Genomic DNA, 27,888 nt, shown 5'->3' on the forward strand with positions numbered 1-27,888 from the left:
TTAAAAATCAGAACTGAAGAAATAGAAATGAATAATTCATTGAGACATCAAGAATCACTCAAGCAAAACCAAAAAAATGAAAAAAATAGAAAAAAAGTTAAATATCTACTTGGAAAAACAACAGACCTGGAAAATAAGAGATGGGAAATATAATCTGAGAATTATTGGACTTCCTGAAAATCAGAATAAAAAAAGAGCCTAGACACTATTTTACAGGAAATCATCAAAGAGAACAGCCCAGATGTAATAGAATCAGAAGGTGAAAAAGCCATTGAAAGAATTGATCGAACAGCTTCTGAAAAAGACCCTAAAATAAAAACTCCAAGGAATATTGTGGCTAAATTTCAGAACTATCAGACTAAAGAAAAAAGCAGCCAAAAAAAAAAACCCCATTCAAATACCAAGGAGACACAATAAGGAACACTCAGGATCTAGCTGATTCCACATTAAAGGACTGAAGGGCCTGGAATCTCATATTCTGAAAGGCAAAAGAACTTGGAATGAAGCCAAGAATAAACTACTCGGCTAAGCTGAGCATTTTCTTCCAAGGAAGAAGATGAACATTTAATGAAACAGGTAAATTCCATTTCTTTCTAATGAAAAAACCAGAGCTAAACAAAAAACTGACCTCCAAATATAGGACTCAAGAGAAGCAAAAAAAGGTAAAAACAACTCTTGAGAACTGTATTTCTGTTATGGACATACATAAAGAATGCATGTATAATTTGATTTTACTGATATAATAAAAAAAATGGAAGTAGAAGTGGAAAGGGGATAGTATCAGAAAAAGGGAAAAGGGGAGATAAAAAGAGGGAAATTACATCTTACAAAGAGGCAAAGGAAACCTATCATATCTTAGGGAATTTAGGGAGAGGGAGGAACACTGTGTGAATCTTACCCTTATCAGATTTGGCTCAAATAGAAAATAATTGACATATTTGGTTTACAGAGAAACTTTTCTTATCTCATTAAAAAGTGAGAGAGGAAAAGGGAAAAGGAAAAGAACTACATGAGGCAAGTGGTACCCAGAAGTTTAATACTGGGGAGGAAGTAAGGGGGGAAAGAAAAAGAAAAGCAATATCTGGGGGATAATAAGATGGCAAGAAATACAGAATCAGTCATTTTAAACATAAATGTGAATGGAATGAACATTCCCATAAAGCAGAGGTGGATAGCAGACTGGATCAAAAGCCAGAACCCTGTAATATTTTGTTTACAGGAAACACATTTAAAGCAGGGAGATACATACAGAGTAAAGATAAAAGACTGAAAAAGAATCTATTATGCTTCAGGTGAAGTCAAAAAAGCAAGATTGCTATCCTTATCTCAGATCAAGCAAAAGCAAAAATTGATCAAATTAAAAGAGATAAGGAAGGAAACTATATCTTGCTAAAGGATAGCATAGACAACTACATAACATCAATACTAAACATATATGCACCAAGTGGTATAGCAACTAACTTCCTAAAGGAGAAGTTAAGAGAGTTGCAAGAAGAAATATACACCAAAACTATAATAGTGGGTGATCTCAATCTTGCACTCTCAGAATTAGATAAATCAAACCACAAAACAAATAAGAAAGATGTTAAAGAGGTAAATAGAATATTAGAAAAGGTAGGTATAATAGATCTTTGGAGAAAAATGAATGGAGACAGAAAGGAATACACTTTCTTCTCAGCAGTTCATGGAACCTATACAAAAACTGACCATATATTAGGACATAAAGACCTCAAAATTAAATGCAGAAAAGGCAGGAATAGTAAATGCATTCTTTTCAGATCATGATGCAATAAAAACTACATTCAACAAAAAGCTAGGGGTAAATAGAACAAAAAGTAAATGGAAACTAAATAATCTCATCCTAAAGAATGAATGGGTGAAACAGCAAATCATAGACACAATTAATAATTTCAACCAAGAGAATGAGAATAATGAGACAACATACCAAAATTTGTAGGATGCAGCCAAAGCAGTAATAAGGGGAAATTTTATATGTTTAGAAGCTTACTTGAATAAAATAGAGAAAGAGAAGATCAATGAATTGGGCTTGCAACTTAAAAAGCTATAAAAAGACCAAATTTAAACCCCTCCAAAAAAATTGTAAACTTGAATTCTAAAATTAAAAGAAGAAATTGATAAAATCGAAGGTAAAAAACTAATGAATTAATAAATTAAACAAAGTTGGTTATTTATGAAAAAACAAATAAAATAGATAAATCTTTGGTAAATCTCATTAGAAAAAGGAAAGAGGAAAATCAAATTGTTAGTCTTAAAAATGAAAAGGGAGAACTTTCCACCAATGAAGAGGAAATTAGAACAATAATTAGGAGTTACTCCAGTAAAAAGGAACCCAACTTTATGCCAATAAATTTGATAACCTAAGTGAAATGGATGACTACCTCCAAAAATAAAGGCTTCTCAGATTAACAGAGGAGGGAATAAATTGATTAAATAGTCCCATTTTAGAAAAAGAAATAGAACAAGCTATTAATCAACTCCCTAAGAAAAAATCCCCGGGACCAGATTGATTTACATGTGAATTCCAGCAAACATTTAAAGAACAATTAACTCCAATGTCATATAAACTATTTGAAAAAATAGGGAATGAAGGATTCCTATCAAATTCCTTTTATGGCACAGACATTACCTATACCTAAACCAGGTGGGTTAAAACAGAGAAAGAAAGGTATAGACTAATCTCCCTAATGAATATTGATGCAAAAATCTTAAATAAAATATTAGCAAAAAGATTACATAAAATCATCCCCAGGATAATACACCATAATCAAGTAGGATTTATATACCAGGAATGCATGGCTGGTTCAATATTATGAAAACTATTAGCATAACTGGCTATATCAATAAACAAATTAACAAAAATCATATGATCATCTCAATAGATGCAGAAAAAGCATTTGATAAAATCCAACATCCATTCCTATTAAAAAACACTTGAGAGTATATGAATAAATGGACTTTTCTTTAAAATAATCAGTAGCATCTATTTAAAACCATCAGTAAGCATCATATATAGTGGGGACAAACTGCAACCATTCCCAATAAGATAAGGAGTGAAATAAGGTTGTCCACTATCACCGTTACTATTCAATATTGTATTAGAAATGCTAGAGTTGAGAAAGAGATTAAAGGAATTAGAACAGGCAAATTATCACTCTTTGCTGCTGCTGATAGGATGTTATACTTAGAGATTCTACTAAAAAGTTATTAGAAACAATCCACACCTTTAGCAAAGTTGCAGGATAGAAAATAAACCCACATAAATCCACACCATTTTTATACATCACTAATAAAATCCAACAGCAAGGAATATAAAGAGAAATCCCATTTAAAACAACTGTCGATAGTATAAAATATTTGGGAATCTATCTGCCAAGGGACAGCAAGGAACTATATGAGAAAAACTACATGACACTTTCCACACAAAGTCAGATCTAAACAACTGGAAAAATATTAAGTATTCTCTGATAGGTCAAGGAAATATAATAAAGATGACAATACTACCTAAACTAATCTATTTATTTAGTGCTATACCAATCAGACTCCCAAAAAACTATTTTAATGACTTAGAAAAATAACAACAAAATTCATCTGGAAGAACAAAAGGTCAAGAATTTCAAGGGAACTAATGAAAAAAAAATTAAATGAAGGTGGCCTAGCTGTACCAGATATAAATTATATTATAAAGCAGTGGTCACCAAAACCAATTGGTATTGGCTAAGAAATAGACTAGTTGATCAATGGAATAGGTTAGGTTCACAGGATAAAGTAGTCAATAACTTTAATAATCTAGTGTTTGAAAAACCCAAAGACTCCAGCTTTTGGGATAAGAATTCACTGTTTGATAAAAAACTGCTGGGAAAATTGGAAATTAGTATGGCAGAAACTAGGCATTGACCCACACTTAACACCATATACCACAATAAGGTCAAAATGGGTTCATGATCTAGGCATAAAGAATGAGATTATAAATAAATTAGAAGAACATAGGATAGTTTATCTCTCAGACCTATGGAGGAGGAAGGAATTTGTGACCAAAGAAGATCTAGAGATCATTATTGGTCACAAAATAGAAAGTTTTGATTATATCAAATTGAAAAGCTTTTGTACAAACAAAACTAATGCAGACAAAATTAGAAGGGAAACAATAAACTGGGAAAATATTTTCAGAGTCAAACGTTCTGATAATGGTCTCATTTCCACAATATAAAGAGAATTGGAATTGACTCAAATTTATAAGATGTCAAGCCATTCTCCAGTTGATAAATGGTCAAAGGATATGAACAATTTTCAGATGAAGAAATTGAAACTATTTCTAGCCATATGAAAAGATGCTCCAAGTCATTATTAATCAGAGAAATGCAAGTTACGACAACTCTGTCAGATTGGCTAAGATGACAGGAAAAAATAATTATGAATGTTGGAGGGGGATGTGGGAAAACTGGGACACTAATGCATTGTTGGTGGAGTTGTGAACGAATGCAACCATTCTGGAGAGCAATCTGGAATTATGCCCAAAAAGTTATCAAACTGTGCATAGCCCTTTGATCCAGCAGTGCCAATATTGGGTTTATACCCCAAAGAGATACTAAAGAAGGGAAAGGGACCTGTGTGTGCCAAAATGTTTGTGGCAGCCCTGTTTGTAGTGGCTAGCAACTGGAAAATGAAATGGATGCCCATCAATTGGAGAATGGTTGGGTAAATTGTGGTATATGAATGTTATGGAATAATGTTGTTCTGTAAGAAATGACCAGCAGGATGAATACAGAGAGGCTTGAAGAGACTTACATGAACTGATGCTAAGTGAAATGAGCAGAACCAGGAGATCATTATATACTTCAACAACAATACTGTATGAGGATGTATCCTGATCGAAGTGGATTTCTTTGACAAAGAAAAGATCTAACTCAGTTTCAATTGATCAATAATGGACAGAAGCAACTATACCCAAAGAAAGAACACTGGGAAATGAATGTAAACTGTTTGCATTTTTGTTTTTCTTCCCAGGTTACTTTTACCTTCTGAATCCAATTCTTCCTGTGCAACAAGAGAACTGTTCGGTTCTGCACACATATATTGTATCTAGGATATACTGTGACCTATTTAACATGTATAGGACTGTGCTTGCCATCTGGGGGAGGGAGTGGACGGAAGGAGGGGAAAATCAGAACAGAAGTGAGTGCAAGGGATAATGTTGTAAAAAATTACCCTGCCATGGATTCTGCCAGTAGAAAGTTATTAATAAAGATAAATAAATAAATAAAAAAGAACTCTGGGAGATGACAAAAACCATTACATTGAATTCCCAATCCCTATATTTTTGCCTGTCTGCATTTTGGATTTCCTTCACAAGCTAATTGTATGATATTTCTGAGTCTGATTCTTTTTGTACAGCAAAATAATGGTTTGGACATGTATACTTATTTTGTATTTAATTTATACTTTAATATATATTTAACATGTATTGGTCATCCTACCATCTAGGGGAGGGGATGGGGAGGAGGGAAAAATTGGAACAAAAGGGTTGGCAATTGTCAATGTTGTAAAATTACCCATGCATATAACTTGTAAATAAAAAGCTATTAAAATTTTTTAAAAAATAAAATTACAACTTCAAAAAAAGTTATCAAACTGCATACCCTTTGATCCAACAGTGTTACTACTGGGCTTATATCCCAAAGAGATCTTAAAGAAGGGAAGGGGACCTGTATGTGCAAAAATGTTTGTGGCAGCCCTCTTTGTAGTGCTAAAAACTGGAAACTGAGTGATCAACTCATCAACTGGAGAATGGCTGAATAAATTGTGGTAAATGAATGTTATGCAATATTATTGTTCTGTAAGAAATGATCAGCAGGAGGATTTCAGAAAGGCCTGGAGAGACTTACATGAACGGATGCTGAATGAAATGAGCAGGACAATGAGCAGGACCAGGAGATCATTATATACTTCAACAATAATACTATGATGATCAACTCTGTTGGACATGGCTCTCTTCAACAATGAGATGAACCAAATCAGTTCCATTTGTTGAATAATGAATAAAACCAGCTATACCCTGCGAAAGAATGCTGGGAAATGAGTATGAACCACTATCTAGCATTTCCAATCCCTCTCTTTTTGTCCACCTGCATTTTTGATTTCCTTCTCAAGTTAATTTTACATTATTTCAAAGTCCGATTCTTCTTATGCAGCAAAGTAACTATGAATATTTATACATATATTGTATTTAACATATACTTTACACAGATAACATGTATTGTTCAACATGTATCTATAAAAGAGCTTTTTGATCTTATGGAGAAGTGAAGGAGACAGGACATCCACCATGAGGGTCTTTCTCTTTGAGTCTGTCCTCGAGTCAGTGTCTGAGACTGAGATCTTGAACTCCAGTCCTCTTGTCTTCTTTATCTCCTAGTCTCTTTTCCCTCCCAGATCTCTTAGCTCTTATATACTCTATTATAAGTATACCATCATAGGTGATCTTGTATAATAGGTGTCAACTTGTAGAACTATACTAAGTACTAAGTACATGTAAACTAGAGAATCATTATCTCAATTCCATTGAGTTAACACCTTGTTGTAATATTACTTGTTTCAAGTATACTTAGCCCTCTACCTATTATCTCACCAGTTTAGTGTCTGTGAGGGAACTGGTCCTAACACACCCTTATCATCCATCATCCTCTCGAAGTCATGATAAAAAAAAATTTATCTTATCCAATCTCCTCATTTTCTATACATATCTTTTACGTGTTAAAATAACTTAGTAATTACTAGGTCACAGTCAGCAATCAGGAAAGAAAACAAGTTGGGGTGGGGCATACAGGAATATGAGGGAGAGTGCAAGTAAGCTTGAATTTGTTTCCTGGCTAGATTATATAACATATTATTAACAGAATGTTTAATGAACAACTATAAAAAGGAAGTAGTGATCACAAAGAGCAAGCATAGCTTCATCAAGAACAAGTCATACTAGACTTTTATTATTCCTAATAACATAAATAGACTTGTACATCAGGAAAATAATGTCTAGTTTACCTAGATTTCAGCAAAGCAAGTGACTAAGTCATTTATGCCATTCATTTGGAAAATCCTGAGAAATCATGATAAAATTGGATGCATTTAGAATTCGTAGAATGCCAAAACAGACATTAAGGTTCAATGCTATATTCATAATGAATGAGTAAAGGAAAGCGGAATATGTTCTGAACAACACCCTTAATATTTTTATCTAAGAGTGCATAGAAAAAATAACCCCCTTCTACTGGGGAAGTCCGATTAAGAGGGCTAGGAAACTCTGTATCAAAATTCTGATAAATGCTTATTAACTTATGACATAACCTCTTCTAATGAAGAATGTGAATATGTATTTTTTAAAAATGTGGTTTCATAAATAATTGACCAATTTAGATCTTAAAAAGATGTCATGAAAACAGTAAAATTAAGTGTTTTCAATGACAGAACAAATTCAAGACTGTATTCCATAATCAAAACCGATGCTGTCAAAGTTTATCTTGTGTCATTTAAAAAGCCTAGCAATGCACATTTACAACCTTATACTTTTTACCACAATTCCTTCAGGATAGTCAACTAAGTTTTCTCTGGTGAATCAAGGAAATAAATATCTGGAAGTAGTTGTATACTAAATAGAATAAAATTTCAAGTTACATGGAACTAATGAGGCTAGTGACTGTTTTAGAATAAGATAATTTTTAAAATCAAAAAGGTAAATTAAAACATACATTAGAATGACTTGAGTCACAATGTTAGAATAAAAGCACATTAATGCAATATAAATATTGTACAATATTTTCTTTGTACTATAATATACACGTCATTGTTAAGCAAGATTCTTATCTGCCAATTCAAAACAATGCAACACAACAAACATTACTACAACTGAGCTTTGTTTTTGAGTAATTTAGCACTTAACAATCCTTGTTTCTATCTAAGGCGTTTCCTAGTTCAAAGTTCCATTTATGAGATAAAATTAAAAAGATTAGAGAGTTTAATTCTTACCTGACCTCTCCAAAATTAACAAACTTAAAATTCAAAACATTTCAATGCTAGTGCTAAGAAACAGGCAATCACTGATTAAGTTATAACAAACCACAATGAGGCAGTGGATAGAGCACCAGCCCTCAAGAGGACCTGAGTTCAAATCAGACCTCAGATACTTAAACACTTCCTAGCTGTGTGACCCTGGGCAAGTCACTTAACCCCAATTGCCTCAACAAGGAAAAAAAAATCACTTGGGAGGGGGGCAGGGAGTTTTAAAACTAATTTTTTTATCTGAATAACTTAGGAACCCCTAGAAGAAAACTTTCAACCACAGCGTAGATGAGCAATAGTTACAGAATGTATTTTCTTAGTTTCCCGAGGCACTGAAAATTTAAGGGTCAGTCAGTCAATAGTCATTTGTTAAGCACCTGTAAATGCTGGACACCAAACTAAGTAAAGAAGAGTACAAAGCAAGACAAAAGACAGTCCCTTCTCTTCTAAGGCTGAGTCAACTGAGAGAGATAATATGCAAACAGCAAAGTACAAACCAGTTATATACAAAATACATGGGAAATAATCCACAGAGAAAAGGCATGAGAGAGCACATTGAATGTGAAAGAGTTCTTCCAAAAACTGATTTTTTTAACTGGTACTTAAAGTCAGGGAAGCCACAAGACAAAGATGAGGAGTACCATTCCAAGGACAAGGTAGAGACAGTAAACATGCCCAGAGTCAGGACATGGTAGTTTCTCTTTTCACATAAAGCAAGGAGGGTAGTGTCACTAGATCAGAACATTATGAGGATTATATGGGTGTAAGGTATAAGAAGACTAGAAAGTTAAGTGTGGGATAGATTAGCCAGAATCTTCACAAAAATGATTTCAGGATTTTTCTTACAAAATGTACTATGAGGCCATTTGCAAATATAGTCATTTATATGAAACTGAGGCAAACTGGCTGACAAGCCATTAATTTAAAAACTCACTTCTCAGTCCTGGAAAGACTTATAGGAACTGATGCTGAACGAAGTGAATAGAACTGGGAGAACACAGTAACAAGTACACTGTGTGATGATCAACTATTAGCTCTTCTCAGCAATGCAATGATCCAAGGCAATTCTGAAAGACTTGGGATGGAAAATGCTATCTATAGGCAGAGAGAGAGAGCTATGTATGGATTCTGAGTTCAAACAGAAGCATAGTATTTTCACCTAAATTTGTTTGCTTTTTTCTTTCTCATAGTATTTTCCCTTTGGGTCTGATTTTTTATGCACAATATGACAAATACAGAAATATGTTTAAAAGATTGCATGAATTCAACCTATATCAGATTGGTTGCTGTCTTGGGAAGAGGAAGTGAGGAGAGAGAGAAAAAATTTGTGACATAAAATCTTACAAAAATGAATGTTGAAAACTATCTTTACATGTATTTGGAAAATAAAATTCTATTGAGAAAAAAACTCACTTCTGGTATAAAGTAAGATCCAACATAGGAAGAAAAAAAAGAGTGTGGATTGGAAGAAATCAAACCATTCTGCTGAATAAAACATATAGATAAAAGTTTAGGAATTTAAAGTTATGAAATAATCTAAAAAGGTGGACAAAAGCAAAAAGAGAATCAAATTTTCAAACATCATACACATCTATGGTTTGTGAAACATCAAAATGCCCAAAGAACTAAAACTGCTGATGACCCAAAAGGCAAGATGTATCCACATGTTAAAAGACTTCTCTTTCTGAATGTTATAGAATCCTTTGGCAGTTTGATGAGGCCTCTAGACCCCTTCAAGATCACGTTTCTAAATATATAAAATAAAATACATAGAATTATGCAGGAAACTTGTTTTTTAATACAAACTCACAGACTCCAAGTCAAGAACCTCTGCCTAGAGAAAGGTCTTCAAGTGTAGTTTGAGGATATTCTACAGCAAATTTATGTAAGTATACAGAAAAGAATCACATAGGGTTGAAAAAGCATGTAAGGGCTATGATGTGCACCGGACACGAGAATTCCAACATTAATTAAATCACATATTCATGGAGGATTTTTTTTTTAAAATTTGGTTACATTTTGAGCTCTGAGTTATCTCCATCCTAACTGATGAGATCTTGGGTCACTAGGGGGGTTGGCAGAGAAAGCCAGAAGTACTAGTAAGATTACTCCCTTGAGTCAAGCAGGTAAAGGAACTAACGAGGATCAGCTCAACTCACTGTGGAGGTCTGGGGTAACCACACTTTATTGTTTCCAAAGAGAAAGCCAAGTTATGTCAAATCCTCCAGGTTAAATTTCCCCTATAAATCTATGGCCCATGCCATCTTTGCTGAATCCCTTTGGGTTAGCCTACCATGGCATTCTGAGCCTCATGGTGTCTTTCTTCCATCCTCTCACCTGTCCCTCATGGTGTCTTTCTTTTTCTCATAGCTAAATAACTCTTTTAGAGTGCTAAGCTTCTCTAAAAACTTTCATCTGCCGGTCAATGGAATACTCCCACCTCATGATGTATACCCTTTCTACTGGATAATTGAGAGTTCCACTAGGGAACTGATCTTTTTCATTGTTAAATGTTAAAACCACTTTCCTATATAATTATAGGCCTTCTCAAATCATTTTCATATTTATCACTCCTGATATCTATTTTACTTCTTCATTTTGTCTGTAATCTTTTCTCATAAATAAGCCTATCTTTTGCTGAAAGAGAATAGCTATTGTAAATTCTTCACATGATCAAACCCCAAGATTACTCTCTACAATCTTATCATTTGGTGCTATATTTCAAACACATCATTAACCCCTCATTAGAGAAGGCCAACATTTGATATGAATATATATGAAGAAATATATAATTCATATTTCAATATATCTGTTCTTTCTCTGAAAGGAGAGCATTTTCCTTCCTAAGTCTTTCATAGCTGAGCTGTTAAATTTTAAAATACATATATATGTACACTATATATATATATATATATATATATATATATATGTAACTGAACTTAGCAAACACAAATGCTATATACTTACTGAATATATGTAAAAGCCACATATAGCCATATGTTTTACATTTTATAAATATAAGGAATTACAACTATTCAGAATTTATGTGTGCACAAACACTTATATTCATGTGTATATATATATAAAGAGTAAATCAAGGGAAGATAAATTAAGTAATATGATATATGATAAGAAGAAAACCATGCTATCAATTACCATTCCTTGACCAGCATTTTATGATAGGGAAGTACAAGAATAGAAGTATTTTATCTACTTCATCCATCTCACTCTTCAAGAGTTGAATTACTTACACCTGCATTTTAACATACTTGTTAGATTTAGAGAGTCAAATTGCTGAATCAATAGAAAATGAAGATAGAAGAACAGAGTAGAATAGAAAACAGGCCAAGTTGCACAGGCCTCACACAGCTTTCGTTCTATTCAGCAGAAAGAATAGTATGATGTGTGAATCCTGAAGCTCTCTTATGAAAAAGGAAGCAATAATTACTGAACAGCTATTCTCTCTCAAAGTAAAGTAAAACTTCATCAAATAGAATAAGGGCACAATTCATTCAGAAGGTAGAAAAAAAATCTTCAAATGAATGCTAACAGGAATAACCCTGGTTAAGTCTCACAATCATTTATCAAATGAAATAACAGCCAAACTGATAAGATGATGCCTTTTCTCCTAATTCTCAACTATTGACATAAAAATGTATATATCTATATCTATATATGTATGTATGTATCATCTGAGCTTGATACCACTGTGGTAAGATATAGTATTCTACTTCCTTATTTCTGTCAAAACTAATCCTTTCTAAGTAGATTACTTTTAGAACATCAACCTTGGACAGAATGGATACGTATCATCTGACCTGACCAGATAAAAGTACTTAGAAGAAATACCAAGAAGAAAAAGATAGCTTATGTAAATATTAAATTATCTAAAGTCCTATCCATCATCACAATTCACTCTTATCCTACAAATACCCTCTCCCCCACCTCCACCCAACAAAATTCTACCTATCCTGTAAGATGTTTAACATCATCATCATCAACAGAATTCAATCTCCTACATGGAGCCTACTTCTAAAAACTGTAGCCAATACAGACCTATTCCCTTAATTAAGATCTTTTGCTATACACACATGCACACAGAACTCACCAATAAAAGGAGAAAAAAAGCACACAACATACCTTTAATTTTATTATTAACTTTTCTCCTACACTTTCTGATTTGTAGTATTTGCCAATTTCAGCTCACACAATTTAACAATCAGTTCAAGCCTACACAAACTGATTCCAGCATGTAGCCTACTAATTAAATACCTTTGTATGTTTTTTTCTCCCTTTGTTTCATAGTTGTAAATCTTACAAATTAGAGCAGAAACCATGTCTTGTACTTTTTTATATCAACTATAATATTTAAAACAACTCAATCATGTAGAAAGCATGTAACATATTTGATTGACTTTGTTTTCATCCATCCTATTTTTCATCTTTTAATCAAGGATAATTAACTGGTTGGCAAAACAAAAATAACTAAAATATAGTAGTTTCAAAACAAATATTTTAATAACAGTAATAATCATAATCACTAAAAATTAGCCACATGCAAATTTCTTCAAAGAAATAAAGATTGCTTATACAATCTACATATATACAGACTAAATAGAATGTCAATCACCCAAGCCCTTCCTCTATTGTATACCAGGACCCTTGTGCCTTGGGTATTTAAAAACTTATTGTTCTGTTTCTGCACAGGCAAAGTGGGGAGAAAAATCATTTTACTATTATATTAATAAACAATTATTAAATTAGGATCCAGGTTTTTCTTCTCTCTTTCCTCATTGGGCAGAACCCTACCAACTAGGAGACTTAACTTTTGTTTATGATATAAACTAAATCCAGTGTGGCTTAGTTTTTCTTACCCTGAGGAAAGGAGCCCCTGTCCTGATACCACTCCATTAGAGTTGCAATGATGCAGCTCATGAAGAGAAAACTAATCAGAGAGATCATGATGGAGACAGATTTCCCTATCCAGATTATTGGAGGCAGTGTAGTGTCATGATCAAACCATACTTTCTGCAGGTGAAGCTGAAGACTTCTAGCCCACTTTGTATTAAATGTCCACACATAAAAGTTGATTTTCACTTGTCAGGGGCATTTCCTTTTACAAAGTTATTTAACAGATTCAGTGGCTCCATGACATCTTCAATTAAAGAGAAAAACCGATGACCATCAGTTTATTGATTACCAGCTAGCCTAATTAATAAAATTATTATCAATTACCCAGAAACATTGTCTCTCAGGGTTTTTCATTTGTCATAGTAAGCAATCATACTCATGGCAAGTTATAGAAGTAAAATCAATTCATTTTGCCCTAAACTTCTTTGGACTCACATAATAGAACTGACTTTTTGTTGACTTTGACCCTATCACTTCAGGACACATGAAGTCTCCTGATTTATGGATTTCTCCTTGGCTTAGTCTAGCAAAATCTTTGCCTGGATAAATAAATGGGTCAGTGACATTCAAAGAATTATAAAGTAAAAAGGTGAAAGTAATCTTAGGGGCTACCTCATTATCACTTTTCATTTTAAAGATGAGAAAATTGAAGTACAGAAAATTAAAAGATCTGTCTAAAGTCTCAGATCTAGTTAATAGCAGAACTAGTTCAAAAAATGGGGATAACAATACTTATATTACCTCCCTTAGTACAACTATGAGGCAATTTCAATGGTAATTTTTCAATTGTAATTTCAAAGGTACTAAATCAATGTGAACTATTATAACTACCTTCCAGACCACTGGTTACCTACTATTTTTTGGTCTTGTTTATCAGTGAGAGACTAAAGCAGGACAGTTAAATGTTGTTAGCTTTTTTGTACCTAAGAGGTATATTGCAGTTATGCTTGCACTGATCTGTAAAATTTAACTTTTTTACTAACAAAGAACATTTTTTTGCCTATGCTTTTCCAACTTTTTCTGCCAAGGTTCCCTTTAACATCTGACTAAATTATGGACCCTGAGTTTGGAGATCATCAGGTACTAAATATTGAAGAGATTGTCTTGTAAATTGGTGCTATTATTTATTATCAGCATCCTTCATTCCATTGTTTGTTGATCTGATTAACACTGCGTGATCTGAGAGTAAATTGATAAATCACTAAGAAGTTGAAGTTGCACATCTCAGTTTTTCTTATTAGTCAAACGAACTAAATGACTTCTGAGGTTCCTTATAGGTCTAAATCAATAATGCTATGAAGAACACAAGGCACTTTCTGTTTTCACCTTTCCTCATCCCCAAAGCATAAACACCCAGTTTGATGTTACCTTGTTGCCTCACAATAGAGACTGCAGCAGCTTGTTCTGGTCTATGAACCTCATAATTGACCACTCTCATTTCCACCATTAGTCGATATCCACTATATACGTTCACTTGCATTCATATTTATAATCCACGCAAAAAGTTCATGAATAAGAGTTACATGACAATGTTAAGAACATAAAATGATTTGTAGACAGGTGTTTTAGGATAATAGAGGTTGACACATATTAAGATTAAAAATTCAGCACAAAAAGAATAATCATTGAGACAGTAAAAAATAACATATGTAAGTTAAATATATAAGGCTATAATATAAGCTGAATAAGGAAAGTATTTGATCACTTATTTTAAAGAGAAAAAATACATCCCACATATATTTAACTTACGCTATAACAAAAAACTGCTGTTCATCTCACTAGTATGCCAAGTGTTTTCTTTTATGGCTCATTTCTGATAAAATTGTAACTCAATGTCCTCATGAAAGATACGGACTGTCTTATCTAAATAGTGCTTTTGAATTAAATATGATATACTACTAATAAATGCTTGCTGAATAAATGCTGAATTCAGCAATAATAGATGAATACTATACATAAAAAGACACCGATTTTATCAGGTTCATGAAACAAACAAACAAAAACCTTAAGAGGGGAAATAACCCCATATTTTTAGGATCTGCAGAGAACTATATGGAATTAAGGGCAATCTCTCTTATTAATCCATAGGGAGATTCAGCCAAAATATGTAATGGATCCATATAAACCAGTTATGCATAGTTTTATGAAGTGAACATGATAGATTCATGAGTTACAGAATTAAATAAGTAAACTTAGGTCCATGCCACACTGGCTTCAAAAGTAAGTCACAAATTATAAATCCATTTCTTTACAGATGAAAGATGAATAATGGCTGCTTTTGAATCTCCGTAAAATATAATAAACATTCTTTCTATGGATGGTACAAGAAGAAACAAAAGCATTTAAGAAGGTGGCTTTGAAACAAAACAAGATAACATAACATGAAGCATAACAAGGGAATGTTATGTTTCCATCTTATTTTGCTACAGTACAGTTTAATTAACTAATGACCAAGCCTGTGCAAAAAATTTTTGCACATCCTTCAGAGAAATGAAGCATGTGGTACTCTATAATGATATACCATGAAACATACATAATGTTGCAATAGAAGAATATTCATGCATATATAGTTAATTAATATAATCCTATTATACGTGCATGTCATATTCCAAGTGACTCTTTTTTATATTTCCAATGCTATCATACATACTATAATTGTTAACTTTATAAGTTCAATGGCCAGATGCAGATAACTCTGTCAATTCCATATAGTAGGTATTTATATATACACTATACTAGCTGACTGCCTATAACCATGTTATATGCCAATTTATGTTGATTATGATGCATGATGCAATTTATTAGGAATTCAAATTTGTTACTTAAGAAAATATAGAAAGACAGCAAGGTTTTCACTAGTCAGAATATAACACTAAAATAATGGTTTTTGTTTGCTTTGTGCTTTGTTATATAGTCTGGACAGTGAAAATCTTGATATTTCCTCGCAATTTTTTTTAAAACCACACCATAATACTGCCATCACACTCATTTCAACTATTAATAATCCATTATGTGCAAAGCATACATTGTATTAGGCATTAGGGATACATAGACAAAAATTGAATACTCCTTAATCTCAAAAGCGTTTACATTCTACTGGGGGAAAAACAACAAATGTATGAGTAAATAAATACAAACTACATAAAAATTGGTACAAAGTAATTTTAAGAAAGAGAAGTCAAAATGCTGTCTAATGCTGACTTTTAACATAAGCTCTGATTATAAGCAGAGACCATGTCTTTATTTTTCAAATTGACATCAAGGATTCCTATCCATTTTACTGTCATGACTCCTTTAGAAGTCTAGTGAAGTTTTTGAACTCCTCCTAAGAATGTTTTTAAATGCACAAAATAAATAAGATTACAAAGGAACCAAATTACACTCAAATATAGTTATCAAAATATTTCTTTTAAAAACAAGTTCACGAACAACAGATTAAGAAACCCTAGTGTAGAGAGACCAACATATATGTCCAATATTAAAATATTAACAATCGGTTGTCCTTATATTTTAAGATAATCAACCACACATAGCTTTTTCAAATGGAAATGGAAATACACACATCACATGTAAATACATGTAAAAATAAAAAGAAAATGAAATTATTTCTCTGCTGCAATGAAAATCAATACATTTCATAATAGGTATAACATCACCAGGATTTCAAAATTTTGGAGGGATATGAAATCCTAAAAGCAGATACTTTCTCATATTGGTTTAAAATTCTTCAAATCTGTAGAATCAAGAGCAAAAGACAAGGAAGGTAAAATAGGGACATAGCTCTTGCTTAGAACCCTAAATTCCCTTTTATATAGGGGAATTAGTAAAGTGGGGGAGGAATGGGGTGTGGATGTTTTAGTCCCACCTCTCAACTTAATCTAATCCATGTTGAGGGATGTTTTTAAAGCACCATATATTATAGTACTCAATTTAAATTGTCTTTTATAACATTTCACATGACAATATTTAATAGGAACACAAGAAGAAAAACAAATATTCGCTGTATCAAATGTGTTATGGTGTCTCAATTCTTTCACTTGGTTACAGTATTAGGCAAAAAATTGCCAAGAGATCAATTCATAAAAAAATACAACACTGTGAGGACTAATGCAATTCCCTAGTGTGTGCTACTTCCAAGGGTAAGAATTGATGTCCTGAGGAGAAAAGTAAATGAATCTTACCCTCCCTGCTTCAATTCAGGATATTTTGGTAGTCCTGCTCCATTAACACAAGGGAAGAGCCAGATTTACTATGATAGTTATCTCCAAGGCATTATCTATTAACACAGTATTTTCATTTTGAAAATATTGCCTAAATATTAAGACGCTGGCACTTCAGTTCCCATAAATTGAAAGGGAAAGTTGGAGTTAAAAATTTTTTTAATGTCTTTACCATCTCCCCTGGCTCTCTTTGAAAACGGCAGTATAACTCTGTTAGCTTCTTAAAGATGAAAACAAAATGAAGTCACACAATATGTATATAATTAAAATAAACATTAATTTTTAAAATCCAATCCTTTGCCTGTAGTAGACAAAGGGGAAGAGAAAAGAGGTAGTGGCAGGAAGACAAGGCACTAATCAAAAAGAGTGCAGATTTGAGAGTTCCTCAAAAGTCAACCTCAAATCTGCTAGGAAGACATTTCTTTGTAGTTCCACACTTACTGCCTTTTTTAAAGCATGAAACTTTCATTCCTAACTCTAAATAAAATTAGCAGGCCAGCAGTCTGGTCTTAACCTGGATTCACATACTTCCAAAGGATTTTCAAATGGTATTTTGTTTGAACACCTTTAAATATCACTAGTTCCACACTTGCTGAGATGACAAGGATCATTCTAAAGAACTTTTTACTATCATCCTTCTATTCATATAGTAGCAAATTTTAAAAGATGCACAGTAAAGTGTAGTATACAATACTATATAAAGAGGAAGAAAATAGGATATGCATGATCACATAAGTATATTGCTTAACAAGAAATTTGAGTTAAGTTTTTTAATAATTTGAACAATCAGGTAAAGTTGAACCTTTCAGCTCTCACCAACCAACAATGATAAAAATAACAACCTATAAAAATAGTGAATTCTAACAACAGAACAATACTGATAATTCAATCTTTTTTGTTTTTGTTATTGACCCTGCAATTAGGTGAAATATGAAAACTATAATAAAAAATTAAAAGCTAGGAAGCAGGTAGCAGTCAATCCATTTCTTTCACTAGTCATTAAAGTACTCTACTTTGTGGCAGATAAAGCCTCCGACACTAAATATTCTCCTTAGATTATGTATAGATTTTTCCAGGCATTTTCTAGCTTATGACTGCAGTGAGGGAGAAGAGAGAGAGAAGGTAGAGAGAGTAACTTCCTTTCAATCAAAAGTTTAAACATGATGGGGAGTGATTGGTTTCAGATTTTTTAAAAAGCTTTCTTGATGATAAAAGAAGGAATGGATTTAGGGAAGTGTATTTTAACAGATAACCACAAACTTTGCTAAAAAAAACCTACTGATTTTATAACAGTTGGGAGGGGGGACAGCAGAGGACCGACAGGCCAAGAGACCCATTTTCTGCCAATCTTGTTGAGCTCGGGGCAGTTGATTGCCTAAAAATGTGGTTGGGAACATAGCAAATGCTTCGTAATACGGTCACTGGCGGGTACTCCCGCTAGTGTTCGAGTTTGAGTGAAGTCTCCAAACAGTCAGTTTCCTATTTGTTTGAGTCATAAGGGTCTAGACAATGAAAATAACAAGCTGCCCCTGGTCTCTGTCGGCCAGGCTGCCCCGCCCAAGTCCTTCTGCCTTTGGCCCAAGATTCTCCCCAGGCCGCCCCCTTTCCAGTTCCGGACGATTTCGAGGTTTCAACGGACAACCGTTTCCCATTAGAACCTGCAGGACTAGGGGGAAGTGACTTGGAGAAGCGTAGGTGTGTATATGAGAGAGAGAGAGAGAGAGAGAGAGAGAGAGAGAGAGAGAGAGAGGTGTGTGAGAGAGAGAGAAAGTGAGAGAGTGAGAGAGAGAGAGAGAGTGAGAGAGAGAGAGAAAGAGAGAGTGAGAGAGAGAGAGAGAGAGAGTGAGAGAGAGTGAGAGTGAGAGAGAGAGAAAGTGAGAGAGTGAGAGAGAGAGAGAGAGAGAGAGGAGAGAGAGAGAGAGAAGGGGGAAGAGAAAGGAGGAGAGGAGAGGGGAGGGGAGGAAAGGGGAGGAGAGAAGAGTTGAGAGAGGGAGAGGACCTGACCAGGAGATGAGCGCAAAAAGCCCCCCCGTGTTGGGGGGGGGGAGGGGATTTAACGGTCGGGAGGTCTGGCAGGAACCAAGTCTAGCGTCCGCGCCAGTGGCTGGGAAGGGACGGGACGACAGGGGAGGCCTCGGTCGCCCACGGATGGAAGTACATGAGGCAACGAAGTTTGCAGGCGAGCGGGCGCCACGTCTGGCCAGAGGGAGCCCGGGACAGAGTAACCCTGCCAGGATCCCCCACCCCCAACCCCAGCTGCCCCCGCCTACCTGGAAGCTATTCCAGCCAGAAGATGGCTCATTGCGGGCTTCTCCTCCTCCTCTTCCCGGGAAGGGCTTCGAGGAGTGAAGAACCGGGAGAAGCTGGGCCAGGAGGAGCCAGCCCTCCTCCGGCCGCCGCCGGACATCTCCGCGGGGGGAGAAGCGGCCGCCTGCCCGAGCAGCAGGGGAGAGGAGTGGGAGAGGAGCAGGCGCGCGGTGCGGCTCGTGGACCCCGGGGGCGGGCCCGAGCTGGGCGGGGCGGACTGGTGCCCGGACTCCCGCTTGACTCCCGGCGCGATTTTTAATCCCTTACCGGGGGACGATGCTGGAGGGAGAGAGCGGCCAGTGCCGGGACTGGAGTCCGAGTGCTCAGAGAGCCAGCCAGAAGCGGCCGCACCCCGGCCCGCCCCGGTCCGGGAGGAGCCAAAGGCACCAGCACCGCCCCCAGCCCCGGAAAACAAGGTGTCTAGCCACTCCAGTCCTCCCTCTCTGCTCAATCCCAAACTTGCTTTTCCTCACCGCAAGTAATTTTGGATTAAAAGGAGGAACTCTGCCCTCCTCCCCTATTTCTTACTCCCTCCTTTTGACCCCGCAAACAATTTTGGAGTACTCAAGGGAAAATATCTCCTTAATCTAGAGAGGGCTCCGGCTAGTCTCCCAGGGCTCCAGGAGGTAGACCACCTGAGTCGACTCAGCTGACTAGTTTTCCCCAATTGGTCCAGGGAAACTTTCATATGCATATGAATTATGCACATGCCTATGTGTTCTCTGTACAACCTTGCTAAAACAAACAAGAGAAAGAGAGGGAGAAAGGAAAAGGAAGGGGAAGGGAGAAGGAGGAAGGGGAAATATTGAGAGAGGGGGAAGAGGGAGAGGGAAATCCCAGGCAATCTTGTATGTGTACACTCACAGACATAAACGCACATCCCAACAAATGCTGTACAAAGTAAGAGCCTACTGGAAAAAAATGTTTTAAATTTTAAAGAAAAAGAACTTACTGTGACCAAAACTTTGTGCTAAGCAACGTGGAGATACGAGGTTGCAAAAGTTTTTGTATGAACAAAGTGTTCTATGAGGGAAAGCTTTCTGAAAGGGGTAAATTGAGGAGAATTAGTCCAAACCACTTCGATGAATTATCTTTATATAACAAAAAACTTTGTTGATTAAAAACCAAATCAAAACAAAACATGAAAAAACCTAGCCAAATCATTTTGCCTTATCAAAGGACTTGCAATTTTAGGGGCACCTTTCAACAGTGGCTTAGGCACCAACAAAACATGTATCTGTAATTCATTTTCCCCACCCACTCAAGGAAATTCTTCAAACTTCTGGATCATTCTGCTATACTATCCCCATAAAAGGAGTACTCTCAAGGGTTTTAAACAACAAAAACAATATATAGAAAGCACCAAAGACTCTCTAGAAGAGTTCCCAATATAAGGTACTACACTCAAGGTCACCTTCCATACACATTTATGTGGTCCATATGGCAAACTGATGACTATAAAGTAATTTCCATTTTTGCTCTTTGATATGCTCCATGCATGCTTGCTCCTCAATTCTGTTCAGTGTTCAGTGTGTTGTACCTCTGCCTTCTCCCCCATCTAGCAATATGCTACTTTGTTAAAGTAGGAGAATATCACCTAGCAGTTTCCAGTTTAGGTCCCACTTGCAGTCTTTGAGTCATCAGACAGACAACTAGCATTTATTAAATACCATGTGCCAGGCATTGTGCTAAGTACCGGGGGAACAAAGGTGAAATGCAGTTTTTGCTTGAAAGAAACTACAATTCTAATAGGTTCCTGACTCAGTCTTGGGCCTATTTGGATATAGCAACCATCAGTTCAGGCCTATTACAGGCATGCATATTTTAGGAATTTTCCTGAGCCCATGTGGAAAACTAAGGCTGTAGGCAGGAAGAGGCATTAGAGGATTCTCTCTAGTTTTGGGTCTGTTCAATAAAATATATGATCACAGCATATTGAGTAACTGTATTCTGTAATGGAGGGTGGGGTAGTAAGGGATAGTCATGATCAGAGAGAGGAGCATATGGATTCAAGGAAGATAATAGAAAATATTCCATTTCACTCCATTTATTAGAGATCAGTCCAGGATGGATTTGAATTACTCAGCCCTACAGCTCAAAGAAACAGCGTTAGTAACAAGGAAGTAATTTGGGTTCTTGCCTAGAGTCAGAGAGTCTTGGTGGTCAGTGGGTATACTTCAGCTTTTGGGAAGGATGCCCTTTACCATGCATCAGAGTGGGTACTAGGCTCCTGGTTCAAAGCCTAGCAAGCTATTTGTCATCTAGCAAGCAACTTGAACATTGCCCTCCCTTGCTGGATAATTAATAAAGTGACACACTGTCATATGGTGAATTTTTATTTATTTTTTATTATAGCTTTTTATTGACAAAACATATGTAGGGGTAATTTTTCAACATTGACCCTTGCAAAAACTTCTGTTCCAACTTTTCCCCTCTTCCCTCCATCCCCTCGCTTAGATGGCAGGTAGTCTCATACATGTTAAATATGTTAAAGTATATGTTAAATACAATATATATATATACATATTTATACAATTGTCTTGCTACACACACAAAAAAAATCAGATTTAGAAGGTAAAAACTTGGGAAGAAAAAGAAAAATGCAACCAACCATAACAAAAAGAGTGTAAATGCTATGTTGTGATTCACACTCATTTCCCAATATTCTTTTATTAGGTGTAGCTGGTTCTGTTAATTACTGATCAATTGGAACTGAATATGCACTTCCATAAGAATTGATTCTCATATAGTATTGTTATTGAAGTGTATAATCTCCTGGTTCTGCTCATTTCACTTAGCATCAGTTCATGTAAATCTCTCCAAGCTTCTCTGTATTCATCCTGCTGGTCATTTCTTATGGAACAATAATATTCCATAACATTCATATACCACAATTTACTTAGCCATTCTCCAATTGATGGGCATCTATTCAATTTCCAGTTTCTAGCCACTACAAAAAGGACTGCCACAAACATTTTTGTACGAACAGGTCCCTTTCCCTTCTTTAATATCTCTTTGGGATATAAGCCCAATAGTAACACTGCTGGACCAAAGGGTATGTACAGTTTGACAACTTTGTGAATATACTTCTAAATTGCTATACAAAATGGTTGGATCTATTCACAACTGCACCAACAATGCCTCAGTGTCCCAGTTTCCCCACATCTCCAGCATTCAGCATTATCTTTTCCTGTCATCTTAGTCAAGATGTGTAGTGGTATCTCAGAGTTGTCTTAATTTGCATTTCTCTGATCAATAATGATTTGGAACACTCTTTCATATGAGTAGAAATAGTTTCAATTTCATCATCTGAAAATTCTTCATATCCTTTGACATCAATTGGAGAATGGCTTGATTTCTTATAAATTTGAGTCAATTCTCTATATATTTTGGAAATGAGGCCTTTATCAGAACTTTTAACTAAAAAGATGTTTTCCCAGTTTATTGCTTCCCTTCTAATCTTGTCTGCATTAGTTTTGTTTGTACAAAAGCTTTTTAACTTGATATAATTAAAATTTTCTATTTTGTGATCAATAATGTCTAGTTCTTCTTTGGTCACAAATTCCTTCCTCCACAGGTCTGAGAGGTAAACTATCCTATGTTTTTCTAATTTATTTATAATCTCATTCTTTATGTGTAGATCATGAACCTATTTTGATCTTATCTTGGTGTACAGTGTTAAGTGTGGGTAAATGCTTAGTTTCTCCCACACTAATTTCCAATTTTCCCAGCAGTTTTTGTCAAACAGTGAATTCTTATACGAAAAGTTGGGGTCTTTGGCTTTGTCAAACACTAGATTGCTGTAGTTACTGGCTGTTTTGTCCTCTGAACCTAACCTATTCCACTGATCAGCTATTTTTTTATTTTTTAGCCAATACCAAATGGTTTTAGATCAGGTACAGCTAGGGCACCTTCATTTGATTTTTTTTTTTCATTAGTTCCCTTGAAATTCTTGACCTTTTGTTCTTCCAGATGAATTTTGTTGTTATTTTTCTAAGTCATTAAAATAGTTTTTTGGGAGTCTGGTATAGCATTAAACAAATAGTTTAGGTAGTATTGTCATCTTTATTATATTTGCTGGACCTATCCAAGAGCACTTAATATTTCTCCAGTTGTTTAGATCTGACTTTGTGTGGAAAGTGTTTTATAGTTTTGCTCATATAGTTCCTGACTTTCCCTTGGCAGATAGATTCCCAAATATTTTATACTATCAACAGTTATTTTAAATGGAATTTCTCTTTGTATCTCTTGCTGTTGGATTTTGTTAGTGATGTATAAAAATGCTGAGGATTTATGTGGATTTATTTTGTATCCTGCAACTTTGCTAAAGTTGTGGATTATTTCTAATAGTTTTTTTTTTTAGTAGACTCTCTGGGGTTCTCTAAGTATACCATCATATCATCTGCAAAGAATGATAATTTGGTTTCCTCATTACATACTCTAATTGCCTTAATCTCTTTCTCATCGCTTATTGCCAAAGCTAGCATTTCTAACACAATTTTGAATAGTAATGGTGATAGTGGGCAACCTTGTTTTACTCCTGATTTTATTGATAATGGTTCTAGTTTATCCCTATTACACATGTTCTTACTGGTAGTTTTAAATAGATGCTACTGACTATTTTAAGGAAAAGTCCATTTATTCCTATACTCTCAAGTGTTTTTAATAGGAATGGGTATTGAATTTTATCAAATGTTTTTTTCTGCATCTATTGAGATGATCATATGATTTTTGTTAATTTGGTTATTGATATAGTGAATTATGTTCATTGTTAATGTTAATAAAATATATAAAAATATAATATATGTTATATAAAATATAAAAATAATAAAATATATAGTAAATAAAACATATAATAAATGTTAATAAAATGTTAATAATTTGAAATATTCAACCAGTTCTGCATTCCTGGTATAAATCCTACTTAGTCATGGTGTATTATCCTGGGGATGATTTTCTGTAATCTTTTTGCTAATATTTAAGATTTTTGTATCAATGTTCATTAGGTAGATTGATCTATAATTTTTTTTGTTTTTGTCCTACCTGATTTAGGTATCATGTTTGGTTAATAAAAGTAATGTGGTAGAACTCTTTCATTCCCTATTTTTTCAAATAGTTTATATAGCATTGGAGTTAATTGTTCTTTAAATGTTTGGTAGAATTCACATGTAAATTTGTGAATGCCCACAAGGCATTCACTACTTTTGTGAATACCCCTAGTTAATGCCTACTCAGCATTCACTACTGCCAGTTTCTCCTAATTCCCAGGCCCTCAGAGAAATCTCTAGTCACTGTCTTTTGATGTGCTTAAACCAATTTTACCAAGCTTACCTCTGTCAGAGGTCTTCAGAGATCTCTGGCCATCATATCATAGGAACGATGGTTCAAATACATGATAGAGCATTCGAGAATAGCCATGTGCAAGCTCAAGATCTTTTATTCACATGTTCACATCTTGCCTCTAACTGATCTCCTACTGACTCCCAGTGAACTCCTGATGAACTCCTGGTCAAAGAGAACTACTTCCTAGTCCCTACAGTTTAAAGAGGGTCTATGAGGTCCTACAAACAGCCAATCAGAGAAGGAGATACCTCCTGTTAACAATGTGATCTCAATGAGACCAGAGTTCCCGCCCATGAGGTGGTCCCTGTTTATTCACAGAAACCAATTCCAGGGGTCTCAGGCTTTATTGCCTGTTTTACTTCCCAATTTCAGAGTACCTGACTTCTCCTCCAAACTTTACATAAATCCATCTGCTCCTGGGGATTTTTTCTTAGAGAGCTTATTAATAGCTTGTTCTATTTCTTTTTGTAAAATGGGACTATTTAACCAATTCTTCCTCTGTTAATCTGGGCAACCTATATTTTTGAAGGTATTCTTTCATTTCATTTAAGTTATTAAATTTATTGGTATAAAGTTGTACAAAGTAACTTCCTCTTCATTAGTGAAAAGTTCTCCCTTTTTATTTTTAAGACTAAAAATTTGATTTTCCTCTGTCCTTTCTGTAATCAAATTTACCAAGGGTTTATCTATTTTGTTGGTGTTTTCATAGAACGAACTCTTAGTTTTATTTATTAATTCAATAGTTTTTTTTTACTTTCAATTTTATTAATCTCTCCTTTTATTTTTAGAATTTCAAATTTAGTGTTGGGAGCGTGTGTTAATTTGCTCTTTTCCTAGATTTTTTTAGTTACAAGTCTTATTCATTGATTTTCATTTTCTCTTTGTTTTATGCAAGTAGACCTCTAGAGATAATAAAATTTCCCCTTATTACCACTTTGGCTGCATTCCACACATTTTGGTATGTTGTCTCATTACTGTCATTCTCTTGGGTGAAATTATTGTGTCTATGATTTGCTGTTTCACTAATTCTTTAGGATGAGATTATTTAGTTTCCAATTACTTTTTGTTCTATTTACCCCTAACTTTTTGTTGAATGTAGTTTTTATTGCATCATGATCTGAAAAGAATGCATTTACTATTTCTGCCTTTTCTGCATTTAATTTTGAGGTCTTTATGTCCTAATATATGGTCAGTTTTTGTATAGGAACTACTGAGAAGAAAGAGTACCCCTTTCGGTCTCCATTTAGTTTTCTCCAAAGATCTATCATACCTTACTCTTCTAGTGTTCTATTTACCTCTTTAACTTCTTTCTTATTTATTTTGTGGTTTGATTTATCTAGTTTTGAGAGTACAAGGTTGAGATCTTTCACTATTATAGTTTTGCTGTCTATTTCTTCTTGAAGCTCTCTTTATTTCTCCTTTAGGAATTTAGATGCTATACTCCTTGGTGCATATATGTTTAGTATTGATATTGCTTCATGATCTGTGCTGCCTTTTAGCAAGATATACTGCCCTTCCTTATCTCTTTTAATTAGATCAATTTTTGCTTTTGCTTGATCTTGATTTCACCTGAAGCATAGTAGATTGTGCTCAAGCCTTTTACCTTTACTCTGCATGTCTCACCTTGCTTCAAGTGTGTTTCCTGTAACCAACATATTGTAAGATTATGTTTTTTTAATCCAGTTTGCTATCTGTCTCCGCTTTATGGGGGAGGGTAAACTCTCCTATTTCACATTTATGGTTAAATTACTAATTCTGTATTTCCCTGCTATCTTGTTGACTCGAGATTATGCTTTTCTCTTTCCTTTTCCCCTTATCCCCCTCCCCAGTATTAAACTTATGAGTAACACTTGCTTCAAGCAACTCTCCCTCTTTAGGATCCCTCTCCACTTGCCTCAAGCAACTCTCCCTCTTTAGGATCCCTCCCTCCCCCTTAAAACTTCTCTCCTTTTCTTAAACCTTTCCCTTTCAATTTTTGTATTCCCTTCTATTTATCCTATCCCTTCCCTTTTTACTTTTCCCCTCCACTTTTCAATGAGGTGGGAGAAGTTTCTCTGTAAACCCAATATATCTAATATTTTCTCTTTGAGCCAGTTCTAATGAGAGTAAGATTCACACTATGATCACCCCCCTCCCTTTTTTCCCTCAGATATAATAGGTTTCCTTTGCTTCTTCATGAGATGTAGTACCTTCACTTTTCCCTTTTTCTGGTAAAATTTCCTTTCCACATCTAGATTATTTTTTATATTATAACAGTAAAACCAAATTATACATGTACTCTTTATGTATACTCATAACAGAAATATAGTTCCCAAGATTTCTTTTTACCTTTTTATGCTTCTCTTGAGTCATATATTTGGAGGTCAAACTTTTTGTTTAGCTCTGGTTTTTCCATTAGAAATAAATGGAATTCACCTATTTCATTGTTGTCCATCTTCTTCCCTGGAAGAAAATGCTCAGTTGGCTCCATATCAAGTTCCTTTGCCTTTTGGAATATCAGACTCTAGGCCCTTTGATCCTTTAATGTGGAAGATGCTAGATCCTGAGTGATCCTTATTGTGGCTCCTCAGTATTTGAATTGTTTTTTTCTGACTACTTGTAGTATTTTTTCCTTGGTCTGATAGTTCTGGAATTTAGCTACAATATCTCTTGGAGTTTTAATTTTGGGATTTCTTTCTGTAGGTGATCCATTAATTTTTTCAATGTCCTTTTTATCTTCTGTTTGTGTGACATTTGGGCAGTTCTCTTTGATGATTTCCTGAAAAAATAGTGTCTAGGCTCTTTTTTCATGGTATATTTCAGGGAGTTCAGTAATCTTACATTGTCTTTTCTAGATCTATTTTCCAGGTCTGTTGTCTTTTCTATTAGATATTTTACATTTTTTCTATTTTTTCATTTTTTTTTGGCTTTTGATTGATTGATTCTTTTTGCCTTAAATCATTCATTTCCATTTTATTCAATTCTGAATTTGTTATTTTGTTTTTTCTTTTACTTCTTTTTATATTTGTCCAATTGAATTTTTGAATAAGTTGTTTTG

At 34.7% G+C, this 27,888-nt stretch overlaps 1 protein-coding gene across 4 annotated transcripts in view; it reads right to left on the reverse strand.

Annotated features, from left to right (window-relative positions):
• The window catches only part of CRYBG3 (crystallin beta-gamma domain containing 3), a 124,133-nt gene extending 104,435 nt beyond the window's left edge, over positions 1 to 19,698 (reverse strand). For all 4 annotated transcript variants that reach the window (XM_031958881.1, XM_031958879.1, XM_031958882.1 and 1 more), the window contains exon 1: positions 19,472 to 19,698. In XM_031958881.1, the coding sequence (XP_031814741.1) occupies positions 19,472 to 19,608 (137 nt within the window). In that variant the 5' untranslated portion in view covers positions 19,609 to 19,698. The remainder of the gene's footprint in view (positions 1 to 19,471) is intronic.
• Between the last annotated feature and the right edge of the window lie 8,190 nt (positions 19,699 to 27,888).

The sequence above is a fragment of the Sarcophilus harrisii genome, chromosome 3, assembly GCF_902635505.1.
Source record: "Sarcophilus harrisii chromosome 3, mSarHar1.11, whole genome shotgun sequence".
In the NCBI taxonomy this organism is placed as follows: domain Eukaryota; kingdom Metazoa; phylum Chordata; class Mammalia; order Dasyuromorphia; family Dasyuridae; genus Sarcophilus; species Sarcophilus harrisii.